General features: G+C 34.6%; 1 protein-coding gene across 1 annotated transcript in view; it reads left to right on the top strand.

The window, feature by feature from the left end:
- The window catches only part of Cox10 (Cytochrome c oxidase assembly factor 10), a 59,176-nt gene extending 39,575 nt beyond the window's left edge, over positions 1-19,601 (top strand). Inside the window, exon 4 of the mRNA XM_075295579.1 lies at positions 19,247-19,601. Within this exon, the coding sequence (XP_075151694.1) occupies positions 19,247-19,488 (242 nt within the window). The 3' untranslated portion in view covers positions 19,489-19,601. The remainder of the gene's footprint in view (positions 1-19,246) is intronic.
- Positions 19,602-20,721: the final 1,120 nt, after the last annotated feature.

Genomic DNA, 20,721 nt, shown 5'->3' with positions numbered 1-20,721 from the left:
GTCTTTTGGGAGAAAGTTTGTTTCATCAAAGCCACTCAAAATGCTTTACATTAAATTAATGGCCTCTAATGTCCATAACTGATAGACCATTTATAAATCGATGTTTCACCATTTTACTTCTATAGAAACAATATTCGTAACTATCCAGCTATTCCTGTCATCTGTTTTCTGATAGTGGTTATTTAAAATTCCGCCCATCCTAATTTTTGGCAGTTTATGTTTGTTTTATATATCCGACACATTACATTTTTTAACAACTATACTTTCTACCTGAGTAGTCCAAAATTTTGATTTTTATATTTTTTCCTTTTTATATAGATTTATTTTTTATAAAATGCCTATATAGACCAATACCAGGATTTTACTTCTAAAAGTTATGGAAGCCTAGTTATTTTTTGAAATTTTATGTTTTTATAAATTGCCAGCAAAAAAAGAGCTTCCAAAAAAGTAGTTTGGATCTCCAATCTGTGATCCGGAAGTAGTGCAAAATTGGATCATCTCCAATGAATTTTACATTTGATTGTCCTAGGACGGGAATACTCCCTTTTTGGATCCTTTGCATTGCTTTGGAAGCTGTGCCCTGGAATAAAGAAATTTAAAAAGCGAAAAAATTGTTTTCAACCAATTTCACTTTTTTCATTAATATTTTTTTATAATATTATTATATTCCTATTATCTAATTTTTTACAATTTGAAAAACTTTTACGCTCCGACCAGTGGTTGAACCTGGGGCCAAATCACCGCAGTCGAAATCGAGTACTTCGTCGTCGTAATGTAGTTTACACGGATCACCGCAGTTGTTATCGAATGGTTTCTACTCGAAGTTGAACACGATAGGTAGCATGCTGTCGAAAACGAAGTATGTAGTGATTTTTGAGCAGAAAAAAGGTAAACAAAAAGAAACAAGTAGTTGGTGAAAATGGAAGTATTATTTATATATTTTGGCAAAATACATTTAAGAAAATATAATATTACTTGCATTTAGGGAAACGGAACAAAGAAAGTAATGCTCAGTAGCCGCTTCAAAAAAACTCCTTTTTTCAAGAACATATTTAAAAGCTTCTTTTGACAGACAAAAGCGTCTTTTAAATCTATGGATGTTAAAAACACAAATAGTTAAAAGCACTCACTTCAAAATAGAATCACTTACAGGCAATGCACTTCAGGTAATGCTAAACGACTGATTTTGTCTCGAATATTTTTCCTTTTGTACTCAACCTCTGAATCCGAAGACGAGGAAAACAAAAACACATGGATTCATAATAATTTTTACACATATACATATTTTGATCACAAAAATTTATTTTGAAATCATCTTTTGCTTCCAATTTCTTATTACCATATGTTTACAGCAATGTAAAAAAAGTAGTAGACAAAATAAATTACGATCGAATGCGGTGATTTGGCCCCTGAACGCCTTAACACACTCAGCCACAAACGCCATTGAACATAAATCGTCGAAATGTCAATTCAAATGTTTGTGATATGATCGTAATACGACACCAAGGAATAACATTCTACTTGCTTCTCGAGATGTTCTTTATTAGTATGAACGAAAAAATAAGAAACTCAGGTTCAAATCTCACCAGCTGCAATTTTTTTATCAAATATTTTTCTAAAAAAAATATTTTTTTATCTTACGCATCGTTTTTATTTTTTATTTTCTGCATATATTTTCGTATAAATAAATTGTTTTCCATTAAAAATCAACAAATCATCAAAAAATTAAATATTCTTTTATTTTGCAAAACCTTCTCAAAAGAACTTACATGGAAGTGAAAAAGTCAAACGGCACAGGTTCAAATCCTAGCGGGGATAAAATTTATATTTTTCATTATTTTTTTTAATTTTTTTTTATTAATTTTCTATTTTTTTATTAATTTATTTAAGTGTGCAAAATTTGTCCTTAAAATAGCCTGATTGCGTACTTTCTAATACTTGTCCACAACGACTGCATCGGAAGTAGAAAAAAATCATTGGGGGATCAAAAGATGCGCTTTACAGACTATCAGTTATTCCGGCGACAGTGCTCGTGTCGAACATATCCCATATATTGTGCACATTATAAGTTAAGTCCGAAGGCATAATCGATACTGCTGCATGTTTATGGGATCGATAACACATTTACCGATTATTTAGTCATCGCCGATAAGTCGTATCGATCCGACACACTGTAAGATTCTCTACAAACACCGACATTCCGTCCGGAATAACTGATAGTCTGTAAAGCGCATTAGAAGAAATGTTTGTGGACTTGTCCAAAAGGACTGGATCGGGAGTGGAAAAAATCATTGGGGGATCCCACGATGCGCTTTAGAAGAAATGTTTGTGGACTTGTCCAAAAAGACTGCATCGGAAGTTGAAAAAAAATGATGGGGGAGTCTGGGATGGGCTTTAAAATAAATGTTCGTGGAACAACTTCCATTTTTTGTTGGGTTCGTTGTTGTTATCTACCCATATTTTTATGTGGACTCTATAGTCTTGTGTCGTATTTTAATTTATAGGCCTGAAATTAAAATGTAGAGTTCTTTACATTCCTAAAATGCTGAGGTTTGTCGTCGAGTCATATCAGAATTTAAAATTAGAATTCTTTTGGACATATATCGGTCTATTTTTGGAGCACTACACCTTAAAATTACTAGTGAAATACTGTTAAAATGAGATTTAGACACCTGGAGTCGACTCCGGAGTCGGAGTCGAGGCTTATAAGAAATGCTTGAGTCGGAGCCGGAGTCGAGCAAAATTGACTCGACTCCACAGCCCTAGTACCAACCTTTATATTACAAACCCGAGCATTTTTTTACTATATTCATTTTAAATACAACTATGTACATCTCTTTCATTAATACATATTTGTCATCTGATAAATACAAGAATCTCTAAAAATTATATGATCCGTTAATTTTCTTATGCATTAAATTTTTTTGTGATTATGAAAGCTGAGCTCAAGCCCTTTCCAATGAGCCTATTCTCTATATCGCACGCAGCTTAGTTTTTAAATAATAAGCCAAATACTAAAAATCCAAATTCGAATTTGAAATCCTAAATTCGAATTTGAAAAATATTTTTGGTGCTGGTGTGTGCCTCGGCTAAGTTTTTGCTGCAAATTTCAAATTCGAATTTATCTTCACACACATGAGTAGGGCGGTGTTTTTTTTTTTTTTTTTTTTTTTTTTTGGAAAAAGTAGTATAATCATCGTCGTCATTTGTATTATGATTTGTACCTTCTGGTGCCACGTTCGTAAAACTGAAGGCAAAACTAGTAGAAGTTGGTGGAATTTCTTTTTGATTTACTAGATAGGATTGGATCTGAACTAAGTAGGAACCTATTTAATATGTCTCGATTGCAATCCTCCCGACTACATTTGCGAGAAAAATGTTTTCTGTAGTTTTTAAAATCTTTGTTTCGGCCTTCCTCGGACAGTTCACCGATCGGTAATTGCGCATGCGAAATGATTTCTGTGACATGTATTAAAAACTTATGCAAGGTTGGTGGCATGTTAAACCACTGATACTTCTTTACAAAAATCGAGCTGTATTCTGAGCAGATTATAACAAAGAAAATTAAGAAAAAGCAAAGAAAAGACAAGAACTGATGTTTTTGCTTGAGCGACTATTTTCACAGTTAATTTAAAAAAAAAAAAAAAGAAAAAAATTTCGCGCAAAAAACGCGCAACGTTTTATTACTTAACATGCAAACTTAGGAACTGTAGTTTATTAAAAAATTAATATTCTAATAGCCAAATTTAGACACATTTTTTGTTTACACTTTTTTTAGAACAATGCTAAAATACCTGAGGTAGAAGATTCCATAGTGAAAGTATTACTTTTGACTTAATAGAATTAATAGAAATAACTTCTTTAGCTCAATCACGCCTGTATCCCATGGTTTACATATGGAGCTAATAAACTTGTAAAAATAGAACAATTAGGTGGCACTACTTGCTGGAAATTGACATTTCTTTATTGACTATTGGTATTTACGAAAAAGTGCCGGTTTGCTTTATTGTATAATGTTCTTTTTGAACAATTTTTACGTTTTTTTGTTTTTGGTGGCAAGTAATGTTTGGCAACACACCCAATTTGTGGGAGTTTCTCTTCAAATAATAAAAATAAATGAAAATTAAAAAAAAATACGTGTATTTTATTTTTTTGTTATCATCTCCAATACAAAAAATCATACAAATCGGTTCATGAGTGATAGAGGGTTAACTTTAACACAATGCAGCTTGACAAGTAGAATTTTATATACTTTAATCGGATACTAAATGTTGAGTTACATACCATGTGTTAATGCGTCCGTTGATTGAAGAGTTCAATTTTCTCTTTGAAAACAACAGTTTTGTTAGAGTGCTTCAAACTAAAAAAAATCAACCCTTCCATCAATGCAAGGATTCTAATTCAACCTTATATGTAATTCAACCTTAAGTATTTAATAAAAAAAAATATTTTTAAATTAATTGCGATTTCACCCCTCTTTGCGACGTTCAAAAGAAGATAATGGTCGAACTATCAAAGTTAAAGTTCAAAATCAAGAGATTGAGATCCAAATGGACAGATACGTCAGTACTAATGAAGCACTGTGGCAATTATTCTCATTTCATGAATTCATGAAGGATATCCCACAGTTGAACATTTAGCAGTGCTTTTCACAAATACATTTGCATTTGGAAAATATAAAATGGAAATGCGGCACAACGAGCTAAGACAACATTGACTAGCTTCTTTGCAATGTGTGAAGCAGATCCGTTCGCAGCGACGCTAATGTACGTTGAAATGCCCAAGTATTACACTTGGAATCATTCAATAAAGAAATTCCAACGACGGAAACAAGTAACCCCAGTTCAATATTGGCCACAGGTGTTTTCCACTGATGCACATGTATAATGTTCATCCTAGAAATGATTAATGTTTTAATTTGCGACTGCTGTTGGTAAATGTACGTGGACCAAAATCATTCGCGCATTTGAAAACCGTGAATGGCCACCAATGCCAAACATATCGAGAAGCATGTTAACTATTGGGTTTGCTGGATAACGGTTCTCGTTGGGATTTAACACTTGCGGATTCAGTCATTTCATCAAATGCGTACCAAATACGAATGCTATTCGCTTCATCACCTCATATTTTCCTTCACAACCAATTCAGTTATGGAACAAATACAAATACGACGTATGTGCGCATTCAAACGAATAATCCTGACATCCAAATAACCGATGAAATCTACAATGAAGGATTGATTCTGATCGAGGATCAATGCTTGACTATTGCAAACATGTTACTGATTGGAGTAGGAATGATTGCGCCAAATCTATCGATGCACGATGCATTCAACCAAGAATTAAATTGAGAGCTGCAATACAATGTTGATACATTGCAGGAATGCGTTCGAAATAATGCGCCGTTGCCATAAGCGTAGGAAAGCCTCTGGGGAGGGGGCTTCGACCCCCCAGAAAAATTTTAGTCCCACCAGAATTTGAAAACCTATTTATTATATTTATTTTTTCCATTGCTTCTATATAATATTAAACAAGTAAATTCAACAGCACAAAGTTCCGCTAAAGACTATCGTGTCTTTAGCACAAAGTTCCGCTAAAGACTTTCATGGTAGCAGTTGCCGATGTCAATATATAGTTTTTTTTATAAGTGAATTATTGTAAGTGAATGTTTGAAGTTTATGTTTAGTTTAATAACTAAACTACCTTTATTATTTTGTTTAGTCAAACCCGATTTAATTTAAAAAATAGTAATTGATATTAAAACTATTTTTTCATAATTGAATATCTTAATAACGCTGCCAAAAAAAGTAATAAAACTGTTCTTTTTGTGTTCGAAGTGGTGCAAAATTGGCGCAGAAGCGATGAATTTAAAATGGACATGTCATAGGACGGATGCCCACCATTTCAACAACCGTTGCACTGAATTTGCATCACTTTTAAAGTGTGAATCAAATTCAGTGTGAATTAAAAAATTTTATGATATATTCCCAAATAAATAATGGGAAAGGGGAACGTTTGACCAAAAATATTTTCAAAAATGCGCAATTTTTCTAGAATGGAATTAGCATTTTGTCGACATAATTTAAATAATTTGTATCATTTTATAAATTTTTTTCCTATTTGAAACAAAAAATATCCATTAAAAATATGAACAAAAAACGAGTTATAAAAAATGAATTTAAACACTTCCTGTGTAGTTAAAAGAATTAACTTCTTTGTGAGGACATTTTTGGCAGTGCTTTTAAAGTTGTGCCTTTATAAAAACTCCCAATTTTTTTTTTGCTGGAAAAAGTGTGGAACTAATTTTAGTTGCTTTATTATAAATTAATTGTCTAGTTAAGCTGAAGTGTGATTTTTTATTTATTTTTATAAAATAAAACATTAATTGAACCTATAACTTCTGTCCACTAATTTTTAGCAGGAGGGGCTATAGACCCCCCTAGGAAAATTTTCTACCTACGCTAATGGCCGTTGCTGACTGAACAGCAAAAACAAGTATACAAAACATTAATGCAAGCGGTAGACAATAATACTGGTGGTCTATTCTACCTGGACGCACCTGGAGAAATAGGGAAAACATTTGCCATTTCATTAATTTTGACCACTGTTCCATCATCTCTGACATCTCTGGCGTTAGCAACATCTGTAATTACGGCGACTATTCTAGATGGCGGTCGTACTACATATTCTGCGCTTAAGTTGCAACATAAGTTAAACACAATTGATACTCCAACATGCAATATTTCCCGATCCAGTGCAATGGGAAAATTGTTCATGCAATATAAGCTCATTGTTTGAGATGAGTGCACAATGGCGCATAAGAAATAACTTGAAGCACTTAACTTAACTTCACTTAACTTGGCAGGCAATTTCAGGCAGACATTGCCAGTAATTCCCCGTGGAACGCCTGCAGATGAATTGAATGCTTACCTCTAGGCATCACCTTTCAACTTCAGAATGATCAAAGTGCTGCACAATTTTCCATACAATTGTTAGCTGTTGGAAATGGCAGCTGGGCAATAAATAGTATTATGTCTGGAATGAGTGATCGTACTTTTGGGCGGTTTTAATTTGCCTATGGTATCTTGGCTTAGCTTGCCTGATACGGAGGCGTTGACTCCACTGACTACTTCTGGTGGTTCGGAATGGGTGACGTCTTTTTTGAATCTTTTTTCTTGATGCTGGTTTGGGTCAGATCAATGGAGTTTTGAATTTCTTTGGGAAGATTCTTGATTTGGTCTTTGTAGGCGATCCTTATAGTTTTGATTTGTCAGATGTGATCCTGTTTCTTATCCCGAGGGTAGTGATACCTAAAGGGTGATACGGTCAAAATTTGGTCAAGGGAAAACGCGTGTAAATCGGTGAAATCGTTTATTTAAAAAAATCAAATTAAATTTCTTTTTCAAGTGCAATTAGTATAAAATTCAGGAAAAATATTCAGTTAGGCTTTCGCTTTTCCAAAACCGAATTGCCGGGACTCACGCTTGACACCTGCCATCAGATTTTGTACAGCCACCTTGTCCACCTTCTTCGCCTCAGAAAGCCAGTTTGCCTTGAACTGCTGCTCGTCCTTAGCAGTTTTTTTGGTCTTTAGGTTCCGCTTGACAATAGCCCAGGGTTCTTGTCCTTGGAAACCACCTGCACGTTGTTGGCGGCGTACCACTCCATGGCCTTTTTACCGTAATGGCAAGATGCCAAATCCGGCCAAAACAGTACGGAACAACCGTGTTTTTCAGGAAAGGCAGCAGACGTTTATTCAAACACTGGATAGCTGGATAGGATTGGATTAGCCAGTACACTTTTGGCTTGGATTTCGTCGTATATTGAGTGCCGCACGCAGATTGTGTCTTTTGGTGATTCCTATTCGAGGTTCTTTGATGTCCCATCAGGTGTGCCTCAGGGTACTCATTTGGGGCCTGTCTTATTTTTGTTATTTATAAACGATTTACCTCAGTCTGTAGCTAACTCTAGGATTTTGATGTATGCTGATGATGTTAAGTTATTCTTCTCGTTTGATAATTCTGGCCGGGTGCATTTATTACAGGATGATTTGGATAGCTTTGGTGATTGGTGTAGGGTAAATCTAATCGATTTGAACTTGAAGAAATTCAAGTTTATGCACGTTATTGGAGAAGTTTTATTATTTTGTTGATCTTGGCATTGTTATGGTTCGTAGGCTTAATTTTAATGATCACATTAATTCGAAGGGCAAGTCTACTGAGACCGCTTTGCATGAACTAGTCAGCTTTATCGAAAGCTCACTATCTGTCAATGAATACACAATCGTGGCGTTTCTAGACATCGAGGGGGCATTCAATAACGTCCATCCGAGCTCGATATTAAATGGACTGGCAACTCTGAATGTTGATCCCGGTATACTTAGGCTGCTAGACGAACTGCTAATGAGGAGACGTATTTCAGCCACACTAGGACAAGCAAACATGCAAAGGTATGTGAACAGAGGCACTTCCCAAGGAGAAGTTCTATCACCTCTTCTTTGGAATGTTGCTATAAACAACCTTCTGGTTTCCCTAGAAAAAGAAAGGATAAAAGTGGTGGCATCCGCAGACGATGTGGCCCTAGCAGTCAGAGGAAAATTCCCATCCACAATCAGAGATGTTATACAAAGACCCCTCCGGATGACTGAGAAATGGACGAAAGAGAATGATCTTGGAGTAAATCCTGCCAAGACAGAATTAGTCATGTACTGCAAAGATCGCAAAACTCCCACGGTTAAGCCCATATCCATAGGGGGTATTGAAATTCCCTTTGGTGAGTGTGCAAAATACCTTGGCGTTATTCTGGACAGGAAGCTGAACTTTAGACTTAATATTGAAGAAAAAAAGCAATAGGAAAAAAGTAGGGACTAAAACCGAAAATTGTGCATTGGCTATACACGGCAATGGTTAGACCTATAATGCTATATGGTGTTGTAGACTAATGGCCAGCACTTCAGCAACCGACAGGTTTAGATAAAGTTCAGCGTATGGCGTGCTTGTGTATCTCAGGCGCATTCAGTAAGACAGGAACAGATTCCCTTAATGTCATGCTGCATCTATTGCCTTTAGACATTTTGGCCAAACAGTCAGCTGAAACAACGGCTGTGCGGTTGCGCGAGCTATCGCTGTGGTCGGAAAAAATGTGCGGCCACGGTTGGGTCCTCAAAATAATGCCAGATGTGCCTAACGTAGTGGATTACACTCTGGCGAAACCACTTTTCGACAAAAAGTTTGAAACTCTAATTCCCAACAGTGAGGCGTGGTGTACACAGACCCCGGGGAATAAAAGATATATAGATTTCTACACTGATGGCTCCAAATTGGATGGACAAGTGTGTTTCGGAGTATATTCTAAAGATCTGGAACTTCGAATAACGAAAAGATTACCTAATCACTGTAGTGTCTTTTAAGGCTGAAATATTAGCAATAAAAGAGGTGGCAAATTGGCTGAGAAGTAATGTTCTGATATCTGCTATAACGGGTCGCTGCCTGATAGCCGAATTTGCAAAAACTATTGGTACGAAGGATAATGACTATTGTATGAGCTGTCATGTTGCGGAGGAAGAGGAATCAATTAAACACCTCTTGTGTGAGTGTCCTGCATTTTGTGTAAGGCGTAAGCAAATTTTAGGGGCATATAGCTTTAGATTACTGGCGGACCTGGAAAACGTTAACTTAAGCAGTCTGTTAATGTTTTTGCAATAATCTGGTTAGTTCAACAAAAGAAAATAATAGAGAAGGTTCAGTGGTTAAACGTAGAAGTGCCCATATGTAATAGGTACTTTTAGTTAAATGTGGTATCACAATGGACTGAATAGTCTAAGTGAGCCTGAAACTTAATAGGGCTGCTACTTTAACCTAACCTAACCTAATTCGATGGTGAGTAAGGCTGGAGTTCTATGATTCATAAAGCGTTGGGCGAAGGAGTTTTCGGAGTTACCAAGAAGCTTTTTACTGCCCTTGTTAGACCTATTCTGGAGTATGGTTCTATCGTGTGGGATCCTCATTGAAGAGAAACCAACAATAACAAACAAAACGAATGAAGATAGAGGAAGCACGCTCAAAAACAAACCCAGCCAACTACATTCAAATCGATGATTTGAGTTTGGAAAGGGAAAAGAGATATGCTTGCACATTTCTTTAGGCAGTAGCCAACTATCAAACCTTTTTTCGGAAGGTTCAAGTGTAGTTCACTTTGGGTTGAGTGAATTACCCGAATTTATTCCGATAATTGGTTGATAGTTTTGCTGCAAGTAGAGGATGCTGATGAGGAACGTGGTAATTCCGAAACAGCTGTACATCCAACCATCTTGCAGTCTATAGGGCCTTGCCCAAATAAATTTGACAAGCATACATTGTAGTTTAGTCAATGTATGGTTTTAAGCTGAGATCAAAAACGACAATAAAAACATTAATATTGCTAAAAAAAATATTATACTTACTTATATTTCGCTATATTCACAGAATTAATTTTTTCTGTAGCCATGTTATCCGGATAAAACCTTCGACGCACATAGTTTTTAATTCCGCTTCTACTTTAGATTTTAAGCTCAAAGGCACAGAATACGGTTTAAAAACTTTGGTTGCGAACCTGACTGAACAAAAATGTCAGCCGTAAAATGTTTGATAGGGTCTTTACTTTTTACAAACAACGAGGGAAATTTACATTTCATATCCTCAATAATATTGGTTTGGCAGATGCTGTTTATACAGTTACGACCAGGGCTGTGGAGTCGGAGTCGGAGTCTTGGAGTCGGAGTCTGAAGATTTGGCTGGAGTCGGAGTCGGAGTCGGAGTCGTAAAAATTTTGCTCGACTCCGACTCCGGCTAAACCAAATTTTTTAAAACACTTCACATTTTTGTAACTAAAAAAGTTTTTACGTAAATTAGTTTCCAATGCGTTATGCATTCGATCAATGTACACCATGATTGGAAATGAAAATCAACTTCCAATTACGGCTATCATTTTATGTTTCCTAGAATGTTAGACTAGCAAATGGGCTGGATCGATCCATTTTAATCCCCATATCAATTTATTTGAAATAATTCGAACAATAATTCGAATTTATTGTTTTTAATTTTGTTTTAAGGCTATATACCTACACACATATGACAGAAAAAATTGTCAAAGCTGTTTTTTATAGAAAATTTTTTTCACTATTGTATTTATATGGAATGTTTTGTCAAAATTTAATTTCTATAAAAAAATTATTCGAGATATTATTACTATAGAAATATTTTTTTTTTCTATAGAAAATAAAAAATAAAACAAGTATATACAGCAGTAAGTTCGTCCGGGCCGAATCATAAATACCCACCACCATGAATCAAATATACTAATTTCCTTAGAAAATTTCATGGGGGTTTGATGACAGATCAGTTTAACCAGTTCGCATCCCGAAAATAAATGCAAAGATTTTACCTATCAGATTCCGGATTTATAAGAACTATTTTTGTTTGAGTTTTAAAGGAATCATAAACATATCCTGTAAATGTGCAAGAAAATTAAGAAAAAATACCTTGATTTGAAATCTAAAATCTATAGTACACCAACTGTTTTATGATTACGAGAAGAATTATCTGGCAAATTTACATTTATGGTAAATGCACCTTCTGTACCCTCAATATCTGAAATCGGTCTATATGGAGGCCTTACCAGCGTTGCAACAACGAATTTTTATTTTGGACCAAATTTTTCCAAAATTCGTACCAGGGGACCAGTTTTCTAATTTAAATTAATATAATTTAAAAGTTACAATTTTTCTAAAATTTTTCTTCGAAAGAAAATTTTTTCAAAATTTTATTTCTATATAAAATTTTGACCTCATTCTATTTCTATCGAAAATTTTGTCCATATTTTATTTCTATAGAAAATTTGGTCCAAATTTTATTTCAATAGATTTCATTTTAGCCAAAATTTCAATATAGCCAAAATTTAATTTCTATAGAAAATGTAGCCAAAGTTTAATTCTAATGAAAATTTAGCCAAAATTTAATTTCTGTAAAAAATTTAGCCAAAATTTTATTTCTATTACATATTTAGCAGAAATCTTTTTCTATAGAAAGTTATCGCAAAATTTTATTTTTTCTTAAAATTTGTACAAAATTTTTGCATAATATTGTATCCCAAAATTTTTTAAGAAGCTTATTTCTATACAAAATTTTGTTAAAATTTTATTTCTATGAAAAATTTGTTAAAATTTTATTTCTATGAAAATTTTGTTAAATTTTTATTCATATAGAAATTTTTGTCCAAATGTTATTTCTGCAGAAAAATTCCATTTGGTCTGACCATCGGACCAACTTCAATAATTTTTTGGGTCTATTTTGGTCCAATCGGACTAATGGGGTTAAGCCAAAAACATGGAAGGATACGTACAGTGTTCAGCACATCTATTGTAGTTCTAGAATATAGACCCCAAAACGGGCCGGTTTGTAAGGGGACTATATCAAAAACTGGACCGATACACAATATATTCGGCACACCTCTTAATGGTCCTAGAATACCTCCAGATTTCCAATTTCAGGCAAATTGGATAAAAACTACGGATTGTAGAAGTCCAAGAAGTAAACTCGTAACATCGGTCTAGAAGGGGGCTATATCAAAACTTCGTCCGATAATGACCATCTTCGGCACGCCTTGTAATGGTCCTATAATACCTCTAGATTTCCAATTTCAGACAAATTGGATAAAAACTACGGATTCTAGAAGCTCAAGAAATAAAATCGGGAGTTCTGTCTATATGGGAGCTATATTAAAACATGGTCCGATAATCACCATTTTCAGCACTCCTTATAGCCCTAGAATACCTCTAGGTTTCCAATTTCTGGCAAATTGGATAAAAACTACGGTTTTTATAAGCCCAAGACCCCAAATCGGGCGATCGGTTGATATGGGAGCTATATCAAAACCTGGACCGATCTAGCTCATCTTCGACATGACAAACTTATTATACCCCTGTCACCATTCTATGGTGGTGGGTATAAAAATATTTTTATGTAGAAAATTTTGTCAAAAATTTATGTCTATAGAAAATTTAGCCAAAATTTTGCTTCTATAGAAAATTGTGCAAAATTTTATTTACACAAAAAATTTTCCAAAATTTCTAATAATAATTTTTTCAAATTTTTTTCTATAGAAAATTGTGCCAAAATTTTGTTCCTATAGATTTTTTTATACAAAATTTTACGTTTTATTTTTATAGAAAATTTAGTCTAAATTTTCTTTCTATAGAAAATTTTGCAACATTTTATTTCTTTAGAAAATTTTGCACAATTTTATTTACTACACAAAAAATTTTCCAAAAATTTCTATTGATATTTTTTTCAAAGTTTTATTTCTATAGAAAATTTTGTCAAAATTTGTTTACTATAGTTTTTTTTATAGAAAATTTGGTAAAAATTTATTTATATAGAAAATTTTCTCAAACATTTATTTATATAGAGAATTTAGTTCAAATTTTGTTTCTATAGAAAATTTTGCAAACTTTTATTTACTACACAAAAAGTTTTCCAAAATTTCTATTTATATTTTTTTTTCAAAATTTTATTTCTATAAAACAATTTGTCAAAATTTTATTTATATAGCAAATTTTCTCAAAATTTTTTCTTACTGATACTCACTGCTAAGTCGAAAACTGGTAAAAGTGACTCAAATTTTGCTATATAAAAAATTATGAATGTTTCCCAAATACTGCACGAGATTTTGTAGAAGTCTGATTTCAGATTTTATCAAAATGTAGATCTAAATACAAAGTTGTGCAGAGTATGTTACAATCGGCCCGCCCGACTTTAGACTTTCTTTGCATTTTTATTTTTTGCTATAATTGTGTTACGTCCCATAACGTTAGATTTAAATTTTGGGTACAGAGATTTTCTAGAAGTATATACAATTTTGTCTAAATCGATTCAGATTCAAATTCATGCATATGGGAATATAACCCTTTATAATAGTTTTCGTCCACAAATACATATACTCTCGGTATCTTCTCATATTATGATGGGTATTTATATCATTATTTTATTTATTAAACATTGCCCTAAATTTGAAATAAAGAGTTTAATTGGTATAAATGCGAAATTAAGACCTTTCTTGCACACATAAATAAATACGATACTTTATATCGATCCATATATATACCCCATATATACCCCCTCAATACTAATTACTAAAATGAGATTTAGTTATATTACCCGGAGTCGACTCCGGAGTCGAGCTGATGAAAAATGCTGGAGTCGGAGTCGGAGTCGAGCAAAATTGGCTTGGCCCTGGTTACGACTCACCACTTTTTACTGTGAAAAAAGTTCTCCAATTCGGATACAAAATTTGCAACCAATTTCTACCCAATAAAGGTTTAAACCGATGCTTAGACTCCACAACCAACAACTTCATATAACAACAACCATTCACATCCACTGATATTTCTCCATGCACTTTGACTTCAGTTCCGTTAATAAGCTGTAATGGCGGATAATTAACATTACTTAATTTTATATCTTTAAAATAAGAATAATAATCAAAATTTGAACTCACAGACACCACCGCTCCTGTATCTTTTTCCATGGAAAATTTCCTGTCCTCGACCAAAACCTCCACCGTCAATGGTTCTCTTTCACGGCCAACCCAATTTATGGAACCAAGCTTAAAATCCATTTCATTCAAGTGCCGATTTCTGTTTTGGCTTCTAAAAGTTTGCTGCTGATGGACTCTTCGTAAAACATGCTTTTGATGAATGTCCTTTTTTCCCACAGGCAAAACAATTCCAATTTTTTGCAGGACACTTCCCTTTTGCATGTTTTGTGGTGCACTTCGAACGCTTCTCAAAAATTTGTTGAACATGACGTTGCTGTTTTTGTTGTTGTACTTTGTTCATTTCGTACGACGACGATGACTGCATACTTTTCTGTTCTTTGCTGACAAGTTCAAATGATTGTGCTAACTTGCACGCCTCCTCCCAAGTTAAAATTGAGTGGACAATAACTTTGTTTGCAACTAACCACAGCTAACCCCACACACCATACGATCTCTCAAAGCTCCTTCAAAAACGAGCCAAAATTACACTGACCAGCCAACAGTTTGAGATTTATAATAAACTCGCCAACACTTTCTCCCGGCTTCTGAACGCAATTGTAAAATTTAAAACGTTCTGCAATTACATTATTTTCAGGTGTGAAGTGTGGCTTGATGAATTCCACCAATTGTTTATACGTTTTACTCGTGGGTTTCTCTGGTAATAACAGCCTCTTTCTTTTCTTTTATACGTTTCTGGGCCCACCAGTGTAAGAAACAGTGCCACTTTATTTGCTTCTTCAACCACATTCTTTCGAGGTATTCCTCGAAATCATCCCGAAAGAAAATTGCTCGATTGATCCAATTAACGCCATTTCCACTTAATTGAACTTCCACTTCGTTGAACAAGATGGCTTTTTTATAAAAACGTTACGGTTTCTCCTTTGTTTTTGTTTTTCTCGTCGCCAAATTGATGTATATAGGGTTTCTCTTTATTCTTTTATTTACTGTCAGCTTTGACGTCAGCTGCCAGTCTTAAGCTAACAATCAATACATTAGTATTAGTATTATTATTAGTATTAGTGTACTAAATGCATACCTACAAATTCATCAACTCAGGGATGTTATTAAAACTTAGGGAATGTATCCACCTTTGTAGTTATACAACAACATATCATTTGTGAAGTTAGGGAAGGAGCCGCTTAGGAGTTAGTCGATAGAAAAGACATACCGGCTAAACCTAGAGCACATGCATGGAAACCTGCAAATTCTCCTGATCCTGAGTCAATACTAAACAGACTAAAGGAATGTAACCCAGATCTTCCAACCGCCGATTGGAAAGTTGGTCGTTTGGATGAGGACCAAGACCACATGCGGTGTTTATATTGAACATTGAGTCGCTGCCACATCTAGCCCAGACCCAAGGACGTGAAAGTTATGGCTTTCATGACATCCATATGAAGGTATACAAAAGCGATCCGCCAAAGGATTCCGAAACGAAAAATCCTCCGGTAGAGTTAGAAGAAGAAAAATCTTGCGAAGCCGAAGGAGGCATAAAAACTGCAGACATTGACGAACATCGTATGCGGGAAGTCCCTACAGGGACTTCGGGTTGTTGCGAGAGTCACCGAGATCTGTGAAGAGGAAGCCCTTGATGACTCAATTGAAGCGGTTCCTCCAGATAAATCTTCACCATTGTAAGGCCGCTTGTGCTGCCCTAAAAGTTCTCCTGATAAAAGGAGACATAGACATAGTTCTTATTCAAGAACCATACAATAGGTTACGTTAGGTATAGTGACAGCCCGATGTATCAGGCTCACTTAGACTATTCAGTCCATTGTGGTACCACATTGGCGAACTTCTCTCTTATCACTGAGTGCTGCCCGATTCCATGTTAAGCTCAACGATGTGGCTCTAGCAGTCAGAGGAAAATTCCCATCCACAATCAGCGATGTTATACAGAGAGCCCTCCGGATGACTGAGAAATGGGCGAAAGAGAATGGTCTTGGAGTAAATCCTGCAAAGACAGAATTAGTCATGTACTGCATAGATCGCAAAACTCCCACGGTTAAGCCCATATCCTTAGGGGGTATTAAAATTCCCTTTGGTGAGTGTGCAAAACACCTTGGCGTTATTTTGGACAGGAAGCTGAACTTTATGTTAAGCATAATATTGAAGAAAGAGCGAGAAAAGCCACGATAGCTTTGTACTCGTGCAAGAAGGCAATAGGAAAAAAGTGGGGACTAAAACCGAAAATTGTGCATTGGCTATACACGGCAGTGGTTAGACCTATAATGCTATATGGTGTTGTAGTCTGGTGGCCGGTACTTCCCTTAATGCCATGCTGCATCTATTGCCTTTAGACATTTTGGCCAAACAGTCAGCTGCAACAACGGCTGTGCGGTTGCGCGAGCTATCGCTGTAGTCGGAAAAAAGTACGGTCACAGTTCGGTCCTCAAAATAATGCCAGATGTGCCTAACGTAGTGGATTACACTCTGGCGAAACCACTTTTCGACAAAAAGTTTGAAACTCTAATTCCCAACAGTGAGGCGTGGTGTACACAGACCCCGGGGAATAAAAGATATATAGATTTCTACACTGATGGCTCCAAATTGGATGGACAAGTGTGTTTCGGAGTATATTCTAAAGATCTGGAACTTCGAATAGCGAAAAGATTACCTAATCACTGTAGTGCTTTTCAGACTGAAATATTAGCAATTAGAGAGGTGGCGAATTGGCTGAGAAGTAATGTTCCAAAAAATGTTGGCATTAATATATACTCAGACAGTCAACCTGCAATAAATTCCTTGGACTCTGTGTTCCTTAACTCGAAAACGGCCATCGGCTGCCGCAAATCTCTAAATGAGATGGCTGAGCAGCACAATAACATATTCACCTAATATGGGTGCCTGGCCATAGGAACATACCGGGGAACTGCGCAGCGGATGAGTTGGCGAGGCTTACATATTCCAGGGGAACTAGAATCTGTTGGTATGTCTTTGGGTACCTGCAAGCTCATAATGCGTGAGAAGGCTGTTATATGCAAATGTTCGATGGGAGAATTACAAGGGTTGTAACGACACCTAGCAAATATGGCCCCATTTAAACTTAAACCGCACACTAGATATGCTATTGTTCTCGAGACGTCAGATATCACTCCTGATATCTGCCGCTAACTTAATTTTGCCATTTTTTTGCTGTTGGCAATGCTAGAGAAATTGCATCAAATTTCGATCGAATGCCGTGATCCAAACTTTTAAAAATTGTTTCGATACGATTATGAATTCGATATCGAATGCCGTAATTAGCTCCCAGATTTCAATTGACGATTTATTGTAAGATGATCAACTCTCACCTAGTGGCCTGGGTCGCGGCTTACAAAAAACAGAAAGATTATATCTTTTCCACTAGCTAAGAAACCTATCAACGTCATTTATTTTTAGAACATTCTGAAATTTTTAAACATTTTTGACATTCCTGTCGATACTAGTTTTGGGTGTATATCGTTTTCAAATTAAATGACTTTCAAATTGTATTAACGTTATATTTAAAGTTCATCTAATTCATTCAAATCCAATCAAATTTCTAGATTAATAACTAAGGCTAAACAGCCATGTTTATACAGTATTAATAAAATTTGTGCAATGAATTGTTCCTGCATGTGGGAAAACTTTTGTGAAAGCACGTTCAAAAATAAAAAAACTTAAAAACTCGCCACAACTATATAAAATTTTATAAAAACTAACAAAGCTCTTATTCATTCATGAATAGTTCAAACAGGGGCCAAATCACCGCAGTCGAAATCGAGTACTTCGTCGTCGTAATGTAGTTTACGCGGATCACCGCAGTCGTTATCGAATTGTTTCTACTCGAAGTTGAACACGATAGGTATCATGCTATCGAAAACGAAGTATGTAGTGATTTTTGAGCAGAAAAAAGGTAAACAAAAAGAAACAAGTTGGTGAAAATGGAAGTATTATTTATATATTTTGGCAAAATACAGTAGCCGCTTCAAAAAAAAAAACTCATTTTTTAAGAAAATATTTAAAAGCTTCTTTTGACAGACGAAAGCGCCTTTTAAATTTATGGATGTTAAAAACACAATTAGTTAAAAGCACTCACTTCAAAATAGAATCACTTATAGGCAATGTACTTCAGACAATGCTAAACGACTGATTTTGTCTCGAATATTTTTCCTTATTAATGCCACTTTGTACTCATCCTCTGAATCCGAAGACGAGGAAAACAAAAACACATGGGTTCATAATAATTTTTACACATATATTTTAACACACAAAAACAATATAAATATCTCAGAAATAACATAATTTGATAACAAAACATTATTTTGAAATTCTACTCTCTTTCAATTTCTTATTACCATATGTTTACAGCAATGTAAAAAAAAGTAGTAGACAAAATAAATTACGATCGAATGCGGTGATCCAAAAATTTAATGCGATCGAAATGTTTCTCTATACGAAACAGAACTCGATGACGAATGCGGTGATTTGGCCCCAGAACTAAAAAGAGTTTCTTCAAATTTTTTAAATGTGCCATATTAAAATCATAGATATACAGATTACAAATTATATTCCAAACAAATGCTTTATAATCCGACTCCACAGACTTGGTGAAACATATAATATAGTCACCCCACCCTACTTGGGATTTTTCTACTTGTTTTAAGTATATGAATGTATTTTCATTGATTAATATATGTTTCTCTTTCTTTCAGCTTATAAATTTTACAAAGATTCAAATAGTGGAACCTCCCGCAAACTATTCCGATTTTCTCTGCTTCACTTACCAGTCCTCATGATCCTGTTTTTAGTAAATAAAAAAAGATGGTTCTTAGTAGAGAACACAACTGAAGATCATAGCAACGATTATTCGGGGAAAAATATAGGAAGTGTTCTAAAACTTAATGTGCCGCTAGTTAACGCATCTGAGGAGGATTTGTCACCAAAATCAATGTAAATTATTCAAACACAATATAAATGAAAATTATACTTAGTGTGTATGTGTAAATCATTGTAGCAAATTATTTAATAAACAATAAAACTTGATTATGAGTTCTAAAAAATATTAAATTAACTTGATTGAAATTCTTACGTTACGCGCCGATTAAATACTAGGTCGAAATTGGTTCTGAAGTTTGACGACGTTAATCGAAACGACGTAAACTGAATTAAAAATTTCTCATACTCCCATGGCTGAACAAGAAGGTTAAATCATGGGCCCATATGATTACAATTTTATTATTTCGACAAAATTTTAAGATGTCAAAATCATATGTTAATGGTGGTTGCAGCTCTCTTATTTGTCTCATATCGGCGTTCCTTGGATGAATTATCCACTTCGAAATCACTCATAGGTGACGCAATTAAATTTGAAACTTCACTTTTCTCTGGATTTGAATTATTTTTTTCAGGACAATTGAAAGAATAAATAATTGCCACTATTACCAATTCCATACGATACTTTTTATCAGCTGATTTTGACTTCTTAAAATTGTAAACATCATATTGAAATTTTTGTTTTTGTAATCGTGATTCAATCTCTTTATTCAGCCATGCTTCCTAAGTCCACTTAATTATGTATGTATGTGCGTGTACACAATAAAAAAACTTCTAAAATAAAGGTAATTCAGTCTTTTATTCATAAAAAAAAACTAAATAAATATATATACATAAACAAACATATAAACAAAAAACAACAATTCATTATTCAAAAATATCAGGATTTAAAAATTAAATTAATAAACAAATGAAAAAACCTGTATACATATAAAAAACATCGCCCCTTCGAAATTGCGTTATATATGCAATATCAATTTTTCAGAATTTGACGAATTTTCGGTAAGAATTTCAGAAATAAATGTTTCGGTGTCATCATCTTTGGTACCTCTTTCACTTATGGAAGGCGTTTAAGGTTGGCAAAAAATCGACGACGTAAATCAAAGTTGGATGGAACAAAACAATTTGATGATGTAAATCGAGGGAATGCTGTACGTCCTGTACAGGGGCGACGGCGACCACGTCGATTACTTTTAGTACCAAATACAATACTCGATAACAATTGGTGTATTACGGCGTTCTCACCAAGCATGTTTTGGGATTTGAAACGTTTTCCCTTTATAAGCACTTCAAAACGAGTCGTGTTCGCCATACTAAAAAACAAGTTCAAAACACAAGTTTTCCTCCAAAACAC

This window comes from Haematobia irritans, chromosome 2 (genome assembly GCF_050003625.1).
Source record: "Haematobia irritans isolate KBUSLIRL chromosome 2, ASM5000362v1, whole genome shotgun sequence".
NCBI classification, from domain to species: domain Eukaryota; kingdom Metazoa; phylum Arthropoda; class Insecta; order Diptera; family Muscidae; genus Haematobia; species Haematobia irritans.
Note: the sequence above shows the minus strand (reverse complement) of the source record. Positions and strands in the feature narration are given on the sequence as shown.